Source organism: Leuciscus leuciscus (assembly GCF_965113295.1).
Source record: "Leuciscus leuciscus genome assembly, chromosome: 20".
Classification (NCBI taxonomy): Eukaryota; Metazoa; Chordata; class Actinopteri; order Cypriniformes; family Leuciscidae; genus Leuciscus; species Leuciscus leuciscus.
Window position 1 is genome coordinate 36,524,120 of NC_138744.1, and position 15,353 is coordinate 36,539,472.

A 15,353-nucleotide genomic window follows, 5' to 3' on the forward strand; every position below is an offset into this window, starting at 1 on the left:
GGGGTAAAAAAATAAAATAAAAACTCAATAATCTTAATAAAACTTAAATAATTGAAAGAACAACATTTATAGCAAAGTGAGTTATTGCAAGGGGTAGCAATAGGGCACATAGCCTATACTGTAGTAGCTTTATCATCTGAAAGGGTTCAAAGAGAAGCAGCAAAAGCTTTAGTAAAATGAGGAAAGGGGTTTTCAAAAATCTGCATTTATGAATGAAGTATTTAGCAAGTTCAGAAAGGTTATTAACCTGAACAATCTTTCTTAAGTACACCAAACTTAATTTGTGATGCGAATGAAAATGCTCCTGCGTCCGCTCGTGTGTGTGTGTGTGTGTGTGTGTGTGTGTGTGTGTGTGTGTGTGTGTGTGTGTGTGTGTGTGTGTGTGTGTGTGTGTGTGTGTGTGTGTGTGTGTGTGACCAGCAGCAGCTGAATGAAAGTGTGCGCTTCAGCATGTTGCATTGACCACATCAGTACTGCAAGCCTCTGCACATCACAGTTCCAGAACGGCCAATACAACAACAAAAAGAGCGTCAAAAAGAGCCTTCCCCCTCCAAACCCAGCGCTCACGTGCCTCCACTCCATCAAGCTCAAGTGCATTTGTTCTGTGTGGCTTGTGTTAAAGGATTTTGCCACCATCAACAGAAAAGCAGAGAGGATAACTTTTTGGAATTTGGCCGGGCGGCTCCTTTCTGGCGTTACGCTCGCTGCGGGATCCCACTCTCTCTCTCTCTTTCCCTCTGGGAAGGTTCATTTATCCTGAAGATCTCAGGTAAGAATCCCTCCGACTCCTGAGACGAGAGTCACGTTTGTGATGGTTTGCAGGATTAATGCGAACGTCTTCTGACCATCAAATATTTGCACAAATATCATTTTTTGCAGGTCAAATTAATGTGGCCTTTTACATTATTTATTTATTTATTTATTTTCAGCTGTGAAATATGTTTTTACCTCTGTTTGAAGACAATGTCAAGGGCAGAGTTTTACAATGCATGCGAGTTTCATGTTGAAATGCATGTGTGACAGTTGTATACCATGTTACTGTAAAGGCTTTTGCACATTGGACAAGGCCTGCTGATGCTGGGTGTGAACGTTTGCACAGATTTAATCTCCAGGTGGTTTTATAATCATAGGCATCAGTCGCTTCACATGCGTGTGCAGAACTTACGCTTTAATGCAAAATATATATATATATTTTTTTTTTTTAACAGGTGATGTTTCCGTTTTGCATCCCAAACTTCTAGAAACTGTAAATTATATATTCACCATATTAATCTAGAGATGTATTATTATTCAACATTTCAACCTTCTGACAAATTTAACATTTAGGGTTTTTTTTTATTATAATTTTTTACTTCATCGGACTTCATTTGGCACTTGCTATGTGCTATACACACACACACACACACACACACACACACACACACACACACACACGATCATGGACATGATTCGGAAAGGTTAAATGGTCCTGAAAACACTTGTGCTCCTCGCGGTCGAAATGAGTGCATTGCAAATTTATCTAGTGAAAACTGTAATACTGCATCCAAATAAAATCTTGCTGAAAGCTCATTTTTGGAGAAATCAACCTCAAATTTGGAACACAACTTGTTTAGATTTATGTTTTGTTTTTTTTTTTGTTTTTTAACATGTTTTGGAACATTTAAATGTAATATACAAATTGAAAATATTATTTTTGTGAATATAATTTTTTTCATAACAATAAACTTAAACTTCTATTATTAATAATAATAAACTACAACTTTGTTTCACTGTTTCTTTTCTTCTTTTTTTTTTCTTTTTTTTCACTTCAGCAATAATCTGCCAAGTGTCGTCTTTAAAAAGAGACCAAACTTTAGTCTGTGCTCTAAAGCATTGAAGATTTAGTTTAAGTTGGAAGTTTCATTTGCAGGTCTGTGCTCAAAAAGTGCAGTTAACAGGTAATAAATGGATTATATCTACTGCATAAATGTAATTTAGTGCCATAAAACCCCTTAAAATGACAAAATATTATATTGACAACATTATCGAACTAATAGTACATTTAATTGAAATGAAAAAAGTTAATTTTTGCCCTCCACGAGCAGCTAGAGGGTTAAATACAGGGTTTTAACATGTTTATAAGACTCTTCACTGTTGCATCTAGCGCCCTCTGTGGAAATGCAGAGGGATGATCTGCACATATTCTGCAAAGCACTAATGTTGACTCTATTACTTATGTCGAGCATGTTTTGGGTCTAACCCTGATGATCATAATGATATATAGCTTTAGTTGACACTGTTTGTTGTCCCTGTACATGTTGTTTTGTGGCTTTGCAGTTTGACCCTGTGTTTCCAACGACTTGCCAAATGGTGTCTTTCTGAGAAGTGATTCATATCATCAGCTCTGACGCGTGAATGGCTGATGCTGTTTTGCTTGTGCAAACTCTGATGTGGAAACGCACGTACAGCCTGTGAGATAAATCTGGGTGTGTGAGGAGTTGAACGTAGAATGACCAATGCACTGGAAATAGCCGCAAAATATTTGTCAGGTTTTAAGGTTCTGTGTAAATGAATCAGAGCTGTTGTCATGAGAGTCTTGGCCCTTTTAGTAATTGTCAATACTATTTAGGGCAGATAGGGCGGATAGTATGCACATTGGGACGCAGGGCTGGTTTCAGTCGGATGTGCACAAGTCATACTTAAAAGGTCCCATATTGTCAAAACTGAAATTTCCTGGCTTTTTTCATGATAACAGAGGTCTAGGGGCGATGAAACTACCATATAAGTTTCAAAACAGTCGATCCACAGACAAATGCACACAGCCTGCATAAAGTAGCTGTGCCTTTTCACGAGCCATTGTGACTTCAGGCCAATCAGAAGAGAGGCTCATGAATATTAAGTAGACAGGCCAAATTCAACCTGTTCTTGGCAGAGCTTCTGAGAGAGGAGCTGTAAAAATATATATTGAGATGTTTTTTGGTACTTATACCGCAAATATATATTCTTAAGGACATCAAAACCTAAATTAAAACTTCAGAAAGGTGAACAATATGGGACCTTTAAAGGGTTAGTTCACCCAAAAATGAAAATTCTGTCAGTAATTACTCTCCCTCATGTTGTTCCAACCCCGTAAGACCTTCGTTCATCTTCGGAACACAAATTAAGATATTTTTTATGAAATCTGAGAGCTGTCTCACTCCTCCATAGGCTTCTAAGACACTATAACTTGCTGGCCCAGAAAATGCATTAAAGACATCGTTAATATAGTCCAAGTGACTACAGTGGCTCAATCTTAAGTTTATAAAGCGACGAGAATACTTTTTGTAAAAAAAATTAAAAAAACGACTTTATTCCACTATTCATTTCCTTCTCTCTGGGCCTCGAGTGAGTTAACCCTAACCTAACCCTAACCCTAACGCAGCGCGTCTGTGTTGTACGTCACACGTAGGCTCACTATTGGCCGACGGTGGTCATGTGTGGCATGCGTGTGACGTACAATACAGAAGCGCTGCGCTATTATACTACGTGAAGTCGTGAACTCAAGTAGACAGGCCAAAATCGACCTGTTCTTGGCAGAGCTTCTGAGAAAGGAGCTGTAAAAATATATATTGAGATATTTTTTTTGGTACTTATACCGCAAATATATATTCTTAAGGACATCAATACCTAAAATAAAACTTCAGAAAGGTGTACAATATGGGACCTTTAAATATAAGGAAGACAAGACCAGTCACAATTCAGTGTGCAAATATTGCGATGATGTCAGAACACTGTTACATTTTGATTGCTGAACATTCTATCAATGCAAGTCAAAGGAACATTTTCAAATTTTGTTCTAAAAAAAAAAAAAGCATAAAAAAAGTTTATGAATACAGTAAACTGCATAAAGTTTATGCAGACTATTTTATGAATGATTTATTTTTATGTTATTTTGGTATTGTGACATTATTTTCATGAAAATTAAGCATATAAAAAACAAAACAACCTTAATGATAAAAAAATTGCCGTTTTTTTCTTTATTAAAAGTAGAATTTATTATCTATTTTGGATTTTGAGGTGTAACACTTTATCTTGATGCTCCTCAACAGACATTCTTCTGACTATCAGTAACTTTACAACTACATATAACTTATTCTACTAACCTGCACTTTATCACTCTAAAAATGCTGGGTTGTTTTAACCCAATTTTGGGTTAAAATCAAATATGGACAAACTCAAACATTCGGTTAAAAGTTTTAATCCAATGTCGGGTTTGTCCATATTTGACCCAAATTTGGGTTAAAACAACCCTGCATTTTTTTAAGAGTGTAACCTACAGTCTACTAAAACTCTAATGAGAGTTAGTTGACGTAGTTGTGCAACCGAGTCAAGTGTAAGCATGAAACATGGCAAGTGTACGTTCTTGATGGTTTTGTCCTGTATAAATGTTGCATGTGTGTGTGTGATTGTCTCAGCGCAGCTCCAGTGTTCCTCAGGATGTACAGCTTCATGGGAGGGGGTTTGTTCTGTGCCGTCATGGCCAACATCTTGCTGGTGATCTCGACGGCGACGGACTACTGGATGCAGTACAGACTGTCCGGCAGCTTCGCTCACCAGGGCCTGTGGAGATACTGCATGTCTGGCAAATGCTACACACAGACCGACAGTATCGGTGAGTGTGTGACTGTATTGATTTAAGGATCATAGTGTCACTGACTGTTTTCAAACACGTTTCCCATTATAACAAGAGTTTCTGAATTCTACATGTAGCCCTTTTAAAGTCTTAAAATCCCCCTGTGGTGAAAATCCAGCTTTTAATGTTGTCTATATGGTGTTTTTAATACGCTTTAAGACAAACCATGCGTAAATTCAGAAGTCGACACCATTGTTGAGTATTTTCTCCTTAAAACTGCTGTGAACCAAAGACAGTCTCAAAAACACGCTTTGAAATCGCTGGTGTTTCTGACGTCACAAACTACCTTGTAACCAATCAGATCAACGTGTGATCGTCAACCAGTGCTGCGTTCCAGTCCACTTTTAGACACGCACTTGCGAACTTCCCTAAGTACTTCCCCTTGGGGGAATCCCTGCCGCCATTTTGAAGTGCGTTCCACTTCGTGAAGTGGACGAGGGAAGTTTATATGGACAGACCCTCGTTCCCTCGATTTTGACCGAGGGAGCGAGTCTGCTTCAAATGTACACTTCAGGCACCTATATGTCCCTCAATGCAGTACGATTGTGACGTCACCACATATCTCATCTAATCACCGCCACAACAGACAACTCTATGATATATTAATAATATTTTTTTTTTATTTAAAACAACCCAAACACACCTATAAACATTTGGATGCTGCATTAAACAAATTCTTAAAGGGAAACAAAATGTAAATAATAAATCAACTCCACAGCTGATTCCAAGAGATCAAGGGCTGAGGACGTTCCAATTCAGCCCATTGCAGTTTCCGCCAGTAGTGAGCACTCGCAATGACGTACATCCGAGTGAACGAGACGGAGGGAAGTTAGCAAGTGAAGGGCATTACAATTTTGGACTGGAACGCAGCCCAGTGGATCTCTGATGTCTGATCCTCTGATCCACAGCTCAGCTGTGAGCTGAACAGTGTGTGGGGCTCATTTGCATATTCATAGAATACTAATCCAATCAGAGGTGTGTTTCCCAAAAGCATCATTAGCCAACTATGTTCTCAACCGTTATCAGCAGTTCAATGAGTCGGTGTTTCCCGAAACCATCGTTCTAACGAACATTCGCAAACAGAATCGCAAAGTTGTGTGGTAGGAACGACATCTCGGTCTGTGGTTAGAAGAAGAGTTAGTTTGCATGACATGTGGACTCAATAAATCCTTATCTTGAGCTAAATAAGCAAGCGGACATTCAGTGCAATCTGTGTCTTTATTTAGAATAAATTCAAATGTCATTTACGCCTTTTAGTTTGTCAATAGATTTAAAGCGTCGTGTTTGAAGAGTGCACATGTGCAAACGAGCTCTAGTGTGTAAGATCGAGCCTATGATTGAATCTGGAAATAAAGCAAAATAACTGAGTAAAATGAGAAATAGTCCTCAGGTGCATGTCCGTAATTATAGCAAAACATACAGCATTAATTCGATCTCAAACAGATTCATTAAAAAAAGTTATTTCTACACCACGTGCGTGACATCATTAACCAATGTGGTTGAACGACCAATTTGCAACAATACGGTTTCGGGAAACAGTCGTGACTAGCTAGTTGATTTCTTCAACGATGCATCGTCCTATAGTAGTGAAGAAGCGAGTTACGTTGTTATACAGGAAACGCTTTCCAGATCAATGTGTGATCGTCAACGAGTGGATCTCTGAGCTGCTGTGAGTGAGTGGAGGCGGGGCTCATTTGCATATTCATAGAAGAGTGTATACTAAATGAGGCAAGGGTGTCGAGTTACATTCAAGATATTTTAAGGCATGAAGAATTTTTTTTCCAAGGAAAAAACTTTTAAATATACAATTTTGGTGATCAAAGAAATTATTAATAGCAGGGGGACTTTAAAAGAAAAATTAAAGTAAGTTGGACTAAACAAACTAAAGGATTATTATTCCATCTTCCATTTGCAGTTTCCCCAACTTTAGGAAGTTCGGTGCAAAACATTGTGGGAAAAGTCCATGTTCCTCCATCAGTCTAAGCTTGTGTGTCCATCTCTCTCTCTTCTCAGCTTACTGGAACGCAACCCGGGCCTTCATGATCCTCTCGGCGATGTCGTGTTTCGCGGGAATCATCGCAGGCATCCTCTCCTTCGCTCACTTCTCCGCCTTTGAGCGATTCAACCGTTCCTTCGCTGCAGGGATCATGTTTTTTATTTCCAGTAAGTCTTTCCCTTCCAGTGTCTATTGGCCGACTCGTGTGAGCTGACATACAGTCGAACCAAAATGTACTCAGAAACCTTCTACATTTCTCACATTATCACAGTTTATTCGCTATAGTTTTGAAAATGGTAATAAAATATGACAAGAACTCGTGAAATCAGTTGATATTTGACTGGTTTTGTCCGTCCTTCTGTTAGACTGTCTCACACATGAATTATGTTGAATATCTGTCAGCTGTTAAATGTAACTAATCAAATTTGATAATACCAGTTTAGCTCAACCAATCACCAAGCAATGCTTCATTGTGTTCAGTCTGTGTGTAAAAAGAGCATTAGCAATTAAAGAAAAATCACTTCAGCAAAACATGATCAGCTCAAAGAGTCTGAATAATATTTTGGTCCCAAATTTTTATAAATTTTACTGGTAGTCACTGTATGAAGAGTTTTGGGGTATAATATGTCACAGCTTACTTTATTTTGCTCTCCTCACTTACATAAATGAACGATAGTGTCCTGCACACACTAGTATCACAAATGATATCTTGTTTCTGAATAATTGTTGGTCATCTAAACCGCTCGGTCTCCTTTATTTCTCCTCCAGCGCTCTTTGTTCTGCTCGCTATGGCAATCTACACCGGCGTGACGGTGAACTTCCTCGGGAAGCGCTTCGGTGACTGGCGTTTCTCATGGTCCTACATTCTGGGCTGGGTCGCTCTGCTCATGACCTTTTTTGCAGGTCAGTAATGATTTTTTCTGACATCTGATATCCAACATGTGCTGTTGATCTCATGGAACGCGTGTGTTTTGTTTTGCAGGAATATTTTACATGTGTGCCTACAGAATGCACGAATGCCGGAGAGTGGCCGGCTCTCGCTAAAACAGAAGAGAAGCAAAACACTGTGTCTAAACATGTATATACAGGTGTTTGGTTATCTGATCCCACTTAAAAAAAAGGTACCGACAAAAGTTGCCTGAACGATCCTTCTGGTTTTCCCGCAGGATTTCTTTAGTCTTTATCCCAATCATGCACATTTTGAGGTTAAAAATAATTAATGCAAACCAGAATAAAACCGAATCATTGTTCATGCAGAGACAAAATTTCAAATAAAATCTTTCATCATTTGAACTCATTCTGTTTATTCACTGTTTGACAAATTAAACTTGAAAAGGAGAGTTCATCAAGACAGACTTTGAATGTTTAAATAAAGTTTATACAGCCCAACATAGCAACCAATGAGAACAGTTTATGATATTAACATGCCTAAGACTTTTGCACAGTACTGTACCTTAGTTGATTTGAGGATAAACATACACTGTTTTATGCGTTACATTTATCAAAAGTGTCTGTAAAAACGTATATAATGTTACAAAAAAAATTTTTTTTTTAAATAAATTCTGTTGGAATTTGGTACTTTCTATTCATTAAAGAATCCTGAAGAAACAACGTATCACAGTTTCCACAAAAATATGAAGCAGCACAACTATAAGAAATGTTTCTTGAGCATCAACTCATCATATTAAGAGTGATTTCTGAAGGATCATGTGACACTGAAGACTGGAGTAATGATGCTGAAAATTCAGCTTGGATCACAGGAATAAATTACACTTTACAATATACGAACTTGGAAAACAGTTATACCAAATTTTACAAAATATTACGGTTTAGAAAAATATTTATTAAATAAATGTTGCATTAGTGAGCAGAAGAGACTTACAAATCTTCATCACTGGTCTACTAGTACTAGGAAGATGAAAAAGGAAAATAAACCTTGCGATTTACAAGAAGCCATGACATAATAGTGACATTCAAAATGCAAAAGCTGTTCATTTTGATATAATCTTCAGGTCAGTTTCGCACTTAGTTTTCTCATTCCTAAAACACCATTTCTTGAGTAAAGCGATCGTCGCGCTTTGACGGAAAGTGGAGGATGAGAAGTAGAAGACGAATGGGTCGAGGCATGTGTTGAGCGTGCTGGGCAGGAGTGTGTAGTACCTCCACGACGGGCTGTTGTTGGTGCTGAAACCCACCAGATGCGACGTGTTATAGGGCAGAAAACAGAGCAAAAAGATGGTCAGCGTGCACAACGCCATCCCAATGGCCCTTTGCTTTTTCACTTTGGCTATGTGAGGCCTGCTATACAAGATATAGATGCAGCTAATATAGCAGAAGATGCACACTAAGAGCGGTAGAATGTACATGACCACAAAAAACTCGAAACGAACTGGTAACAAGATCTCCTTTTGCTTCTCGGTGAAGTTCTCATAGCAGACGGTTTTGGGTTCAGTGCGGTTCGGCTCTGGCATGTGGACGATGATGAATACGATGGTGCAGTGACCGGCACTGAACAGCCAGATGAAGACGCTGCCAACCGAGGCGTAGAGAGGCTTTCGCATGAGTCTGTATTTGAACGGAAAGGCCAGTCCTAAGTAGCGATCCACGGCTATAGCCATGAGCAACAGGGAGCTGGTGTAAATCGTGGTGAAGAAGAAGAAGGACGCGATCGAGCACAGGCTCTGGGATAAGTGCCAGTGCATTCCTGAGGCAGCTTCATACATCTTGAAGGGCAGAAAGAAAAGGAAGATCAAGTCGGACGCCGTCAGGTTGAAGAGAAGGATGTCATTCGGACTGGGTTTGTCACCGAGTTTCTTTATGAACGTGCACATGGCCAGGAGATTGGCCGGCAAGCCGATGAGAAACGTCACGATGTAGACGGCTAAAATTACCCAGTGGTTTGTCATTTTGCATGTGAAAGGACTCTGAAAAGTAGCAGCAAGAGATTGACATTGATCATACAACTTATATGAGAGTTCAAATGCAACATTTATAGGTAGTTTTACTTAGATTATGATTTAGCCAACACTATTGATACAGTGGCTTAAAAAAAAAAAAAAAAAAAAAAAGTGACTTTGAGGCATTTTTAAATGTGACCATCATGTCTACATTTTTAGGACACTTTACCATTAGATAACAAAACCAAGGGGCATTTTTTTTTTTTTTTTTTTTTTTTTTTTGTAATGCAACTTCTGTGCATGATCATGCATTTCCTGTGCATGATCATGCACAGAAGTTGCATTACAAAAAAAAAAAAAAAAAAAAAAATGCCCCTTGGTTTTGTTATCTAATAAAATAACTTGGATTTATTATTTATTTATTTAGCTTTTTTCAATTTCCTGCGTAACTTCAGTGCACATTTTTCTAAAAAGTAACACTAAAGAACAGCCATAATGCCCTAAAATATATATTCAGACATGAAAGCCACGCTTAAAAAAATGTCAGAAAGTCATTGTACTAGATAACAAAACCAAATGGCATGGTTTATTTTTATTTCATTTTAATATTTACTCAACTTCCTATGCTGGATCACACATTTTTCAGATTCACACATTCAGACTCGTCCAAATACATTTTTGAGAGGTATGTTTATTTGAAATACATTGTTGTTTCAACACAAAGGAAAAGTCACTAATATGAAAACTGAGTTATAGTTGTCTGTACTTACCACAAACGTTTGCTTCCCTGGTCTTCTCAGATTCAGTATATGATCAAATAGCCGTCCCGTGAGAGTATCAGACTGAGCTCAGTTCACTGCAGGATGATTTAAGAACAGATCTGTGTCTTTAAGATGGTAAGATCTGCTGTAATACACCTACAGTCACGTAGACTGTGTATTACAGCAGACACAGCTAAAGTTTAACTAAAATGCAAAACATGTATTGCATCTGAATTCAGGAAGTGTCCACTATCTAAACTCGTAGGAGTGCAAACATGCAAACCTCACAAACACGCATCATGGTAAGATTACAAAAAACACATGAAAAAAAGTTACAGTATTGGTTGATATTTTGTTTTTGCATCGGAAGTATTTTGACATGAAACATCGCTTTTTTGTCAACGCTTGTAAAACTGTGAATTGGTTGGTCTTACTAAAACAATTCACATTCTCCCCATTGACTCAACATCATGCATGACAGGATCACCATGCAGCCGTTTATGAAATGAGATACAAATAGGCTGAACTCAGTCTGAACTTTTGACTTACTGAATCTAAATGATTGCTATCAGGAAGAAAGGAATTTCCATGCAACCTTTTAATCATTTTAGCTGAATGATGTCAAAAAGACTCTAAGGGTCAGACATTTTTCAGGGCTTGGCCCTGGATGTTTCATATTCAAAAAGATCCATATAGTGAACAGTGGTGGACAAAATCAACTAGTACAGACACACATATATTACTACGGCAGTGGGGAACATACGTGGACATTAATTTGCTTTATTTTAACATTATGTTTTTACCTAAAGCCCCCATTTAGACCATAAATATGTATTGACATAATATTCTTTTCTAGGCCTATAAATGTAGTGCCTCTTCAGACACTTTAGTTTGTATCTTTTAACAAAACCCCCTCTATATTTCATTAAACTGCTATTCATCCAGTATTTGTGTGATATGCATCTTTATATTAAACCTCAGTTTTTGGAATCGTGACATTTCTATATGACAATCAAGCAATATATATATATATGAACATCTGACTATATATACAGTACAGGCCAAAAGTTTGGACACATTACTATTTTTAATGTTTTTGAAAGAAGTTTCTTCTGCTCATCAAGCCTGCATTTATTTGATCAAAAATACAGAAAAAAATGTAATATTGTGATATATTATTACAATTTAAAATAATTGCTTTTCAATTTATTATACTTTAAATTATCATTTATTTCTGTGATGCAAAGCTGAATTTTCAGGATCATTACTCCAGTCTATCACATGATCCTTTAGAAATCATTCTAATATGATGATTCATTATCAAAGTTGGAAACAGTTCTGCTGCTTAATATTTTTTCATAACCTGTGATACTTTTTTAGGATACTTTGATGAATAAAAAATTAAAATTAAAATTAAAATTAAATAACAAAAAGAAGCAAATGTTTTGAAAAAAGAAATCTTTTGTAACATCAATATACACTACTGGTCAGTAATTTGGGGTCAGTAATTTTTTTATTTCTTTTTTTTGAAATAAATCAATACTTTTATTCAGCAAGGATGTGTTAAATTGATAAAAAGTGATAGTAAAGATTAATATTATTAGAATTTTTTTTTTTTTTTAATAAATGCAGTTCTTTTTAACCTTTTATTCTTCAAATATATTAAGCAGCAGAACTGTGTCCAACACTCATAATAAATCAGAATATTAGAATGATTTTCAAAGCTTGTCCAAAAATCTCAAGATGAGATTCTTATTCAACTGCACAGTTTTCACATCTGAGGTCTATTTTCTCACTGTTTTCTGCTATATTATTCAAATGTGGCACTAAACTTCCGCTCAAACTGATGAAAGGCAAGCAATGAATGTCAGTGTACTGTAAGTTGCTCATATAAGAACATCTGTAAATTGTGGCACCACTTTATGCAAAACTGTTTTTATGAACCGTTTCGTAATCGTGAAAGAGGCGCAGATGAGCAGTGTGTAGATGAGCAGTGTGTAGATGAGCAGTGTGTAGATGAGCAGTGTGTAGATGAGCAGTGTGTAGATGAGCAGTGTGTAGATGAGCAGTGTGTTAGATGAGCAGTGTGTAGATGAGCAGTGTGTAGATGAGCAGTGTGTAGATGAGCAGTGTGTTAGATGAGCTGTGTGTAGATGAGCAGTGTGTTAGATGAGCAGTGTGTAGATGAGCAGTGTGTAGATGAGCAGTGTGTAGATGAGCAGTGTGTTAGAGGGCAGTGTGTAGATGAGCAGTGTGTTAGATGAGCAGTGTGTAGATGAGCAGTGTGTAGATGAGCAGTGTGTAGATGAGCAGTGTGTTAGATGAGCAGTGTGTTAGATGAGCAGTGTGTAGATGAGCAGTGTGTTAGATGAGCAGTGTGTTAGATGAGCAGTGTGTAGATGAGCAGTGTGTAGATGAGCAGTGTGTAGATGAGCAGTGTGTAGATGAGCAGTGTGTAGATGAACAGTGTGTTAGATGAGCAGTGTGTTAGATGAGCAGTGTGTTAGATGAGCAGTGTGTAGATGAGCAGTGTGTTAGAGGGCAGTGTGTAGATGAGCAGTGTGTTAGATGAGCAGTGTGTAGATGAGCAGTGTGTAGATGAGCAGTGTGTAGATGAGCAGTGTGTAGATGAGCAGTGTGTTAGAGGGCAGTGTGTAGATGAGCAGTGTGTTAGATGAGCAGTGTGTAGATGAGCAGTGTGTAGATGAGCAGTGTGTTAGATGAGCAGTGTGTTAGATGAGCAGTGTGTAGATGAGCAGTGTGTTAGATGAGCAGTGTGTTAGATGAGCAGTGTGTAGATGAGCAGTGTGTAGATGAGCAGTGTGTAGATGAGCAGTGTGTAGATGAGCAGTGTGTAGATGAACAGTGTGTAGATGAGCAGTGTGTTAGATGAGCAGTGTGTTAGATGAGCAGTGTGTAGATGAGCAGTGTGTAGATGAGCAGTGTGTTAGATGAGCAGTGTGTAGATGAGCAGTGTGTTAGATGAGCAGTGTGTTAGATGAGCAGTGTGTATATGAGCAGTGTGTTAGATGAGCAGTGTGTATATGAGCAGTGTGTTAGATGAGCAGTGTGTAGATGAGCAGTGTGTTAGATGAGCAGTGTGTTAGATGAGCAGTGTGTAGATGAGCAGTGTGTTAGATGAGCAGTGTGTTAGATGAGCAGTGTGTAGATGAGCAGTGTGTAGATGAGCAGTGTGTAGATGAGCAGTGTGTAGATGAGCAGTGTGTAGATGAGCAGTGTGTAGATGAGCAGTGTGTAGATGAGCAGTGTGTAGATGAGCAGTGTGTTAGATGAGCAGTGTGTAGATGAGCAGTGTGTTAGATGAGCAGTGTGTAGATGAGCAGTGTGTAGATGAGCAGTGTGTAGATGAGCAGTGTGTTAGATGAGCAGTGTGTAGATGAGCAGTGTGTAGATGAGCAGTGTGTTAGATGAGCAGTGTGTTAGATGAGCAGTGTGTTAAATGAGCAGTGTGTAGATGAGCAGTGTGTAGATGAGCAGTGTGTAGATGAGCAGTGTGTTAGATGAGCAGTGTGTTAGATGAGCAGTGTGTAGATGAGCAGTGTGTAGATGAGCAGTGTGTAGATGAGCAGTGTTAGATGAGCAGTGTGTTAGATGAGCAGTGTGTTAGATGAGCAGTGTGTAGATGAGCAGTGTGTAGATGAGCAGTGTGTAGATGAGCAGTGTGTAGATGAGCAGTGTGTAGATGAGCAGTGTGTAGATGAGCAGTGTGTAGATGAGCAGTGTGTAGATGAGCAGTGTGTTAGATGAGCAGTGTGTAGATGAGCAGTGTGTAGATGAGCAGTGTGTTAGATGAGCAGTGTGTTAGATGAGCAGTGTGTAGATGAGCAGTGTGTTAGATGAGCAGTGTGTTAGATGAGCAGTGTGTTAGATGAGCAGTGTGTAGATGAGCAGTGTGTAGATGAGCAGTGTGTAGATGAGCAGTGTGTTAGATGAGCAGTGTGTAGATGAGCAGTGTGTAGATGAGCAGTGTGTTAGATGAGCAGTGTGTAGATGAGCAGTGTGTAGATGAGCAGTGTGTAGATGAGCAGTGTGTTAGATGAGCAGTGTGTTAGATGAGCAGTGTGTAGATGAGCAGTGTGTAGATGAGCAGTGTGTAGATGAGCAGTGTGTAGATGAGCAGTGTGTTAGATGAGCAGTGTGTAGATGAGCAGTGTGTTAGATGAGCAGTGTGTAGATGAGCAGTGTGTAGATGAGCAGTGTGTTAGATGAGCAGTGTGTAGATGAGCAGTGTGTAGATGAGCAGTGTGTTAGATGAGCAGTGTGTAGATGAGCAGTGTGTAGATGAGCAGTGTGTTAGATGAGCAGTGTGTAGATGAGCAGTGTGTAGATGAGCAGTGTGTAGATGAGTGTGTAGATGAGCAGTGTGTAGATGAGCAGTGTGTTAGATGAGCAGTGTGTAGATGAGCAGTGTGTTAGATGAGCAGTGTGTAGATGAGCAGTGTGTTAGATGAGCAGTGTGTAGATGAGCAGTGTGTTAGATGAGCAGTGTGTAGATGAGCAGTGTGTAGATGAGCAGTGTGTTAAATGAGCAGTGTGTAGATGAGCAGTGTGTTAGATGAGCAGTGTGTAGATGAGCAGTGTGTAGATGAGCAGTGTGTAGATGAGCAGTGTGTTAGATGAGCAGTGTGTAGATGAGCAGTGTGTTAAATGAGCAGTGTGTAGATGAGCAGTGTGTTAGATGAGCAGTGTGTTAGATGAGCAGTGTGTTAGATGAGCAGTGTGTTAAATGAGCAGTGTGTAGATGAGCAGTGTGTAGATGAGCAGTGTGTAGATGAGCAGTGTGTTAGATGAGCAGTGTGTTAGATGAGCAGTGTGTTAGATGAGCAGTGTGTAGATGAGCAGTGTGTAGATGAGCAGTGTGTTAGATGAGCAGTGTGTTAGATGAGCAGTGTGTAGATGAGCAGTGTGTTAGATGAGCAGTGTGTTAGATGAGCAGTGTGTAGATGAGCAGTGTGTAGATGAGCAGTGTGTTAGATGAGCAGTGTGTTAGATGAGCAGTGTGTAGATGAGCAGTGTGTAGATGAGCA

General features: G+C 38.8%; 2 protein-coding genes across 2 annotated transcripts; one reads left to right on the plus strand and one right to left on the minus strand.

Moving 5' to 3' along the window:
- Window positions 1-312: 312 nt before the first annotated feature.
- Window positions 313-7,782, plus strand: lim2.5 (lens intrinsic membrane protein 2.5). The gene is made up of 6 exons (XM_082150152.1): window positions 313-350; window positions 421-769; window positions 4,434-4,630; window positions 6,665-6,814; window positions 7,416-7,550; window positions 7,630-7,782. The coding sequence occupies exons 3-6, from the start codon at window positions 4,456-4,458 to the stop codon at window positions 7,689-7,691; spliced, it is 522 nt and encodes a 173-aa protein (XP_082006278.1). The 5' UTR covers window positions 313-350; window positions 421-769; window positions 4,434-4,455; the 3' UTR covers window positions 7,692-7,782.
- A 130-nt stretch (window positions 7,783-7,912) lies between these two features.
- LOC309483994 (free fatty acid receptor 2) lies at window positions 7,913-10,441 on the minus strand. The gene is made up of 2 exons (XM_082150124.1): window positions 10,315-10,441; window positions 7,913-9,571 (listed from the first exon to the last, which is right to left on the minus strand). The coding sequence occupies exon 2, from the start codon at window positions 9,551-9,553 to the stop codon at window positions 8,639-8,641; it is 915 nt and encodes a 304-aa protein (XP_082006250.1). The 5' UTR covers window positions 9,554-9,571; window positions 10,315-10,441; the 3' UTR covers window positions 7,913-8,638.
- Between the last annotated feature and the right edge of the window lie 4,912 nt (window positions 10,442-15,353).

Bases quoted from the DNA above. Each gene is read 5' to 3' on its own strand.
- lim2.5 (XM_082150152.1), top strand. From the start codon at position 4,456: ATGTACAGCTTCATGGGAGGGGGTTTGTTCTGTGCCGTCATGGCCAAC. The intron at 4,631-6,664 runs GTGAGTGTGTGA...CTCTCTTCTCAG, and splicing joins CACACAGACCGACAGTATCG to CTTACTGGAACGCAACCCGG. The intron at 6,815-7,415 runs GTAAGTCTTTCC...TTTCTCCTCCAG, and splicing joins GATCATGTTTTTTATTTCCA to CGCTCTTTGTTCTGCTCGCT.
- LOC309483994 (XM_082150124.1), bottom strand. From the start codon at position 9,553: ATGACAAACCACTGGGTAATTTTAGCCGTCTACATCGTGACGTTTCTC.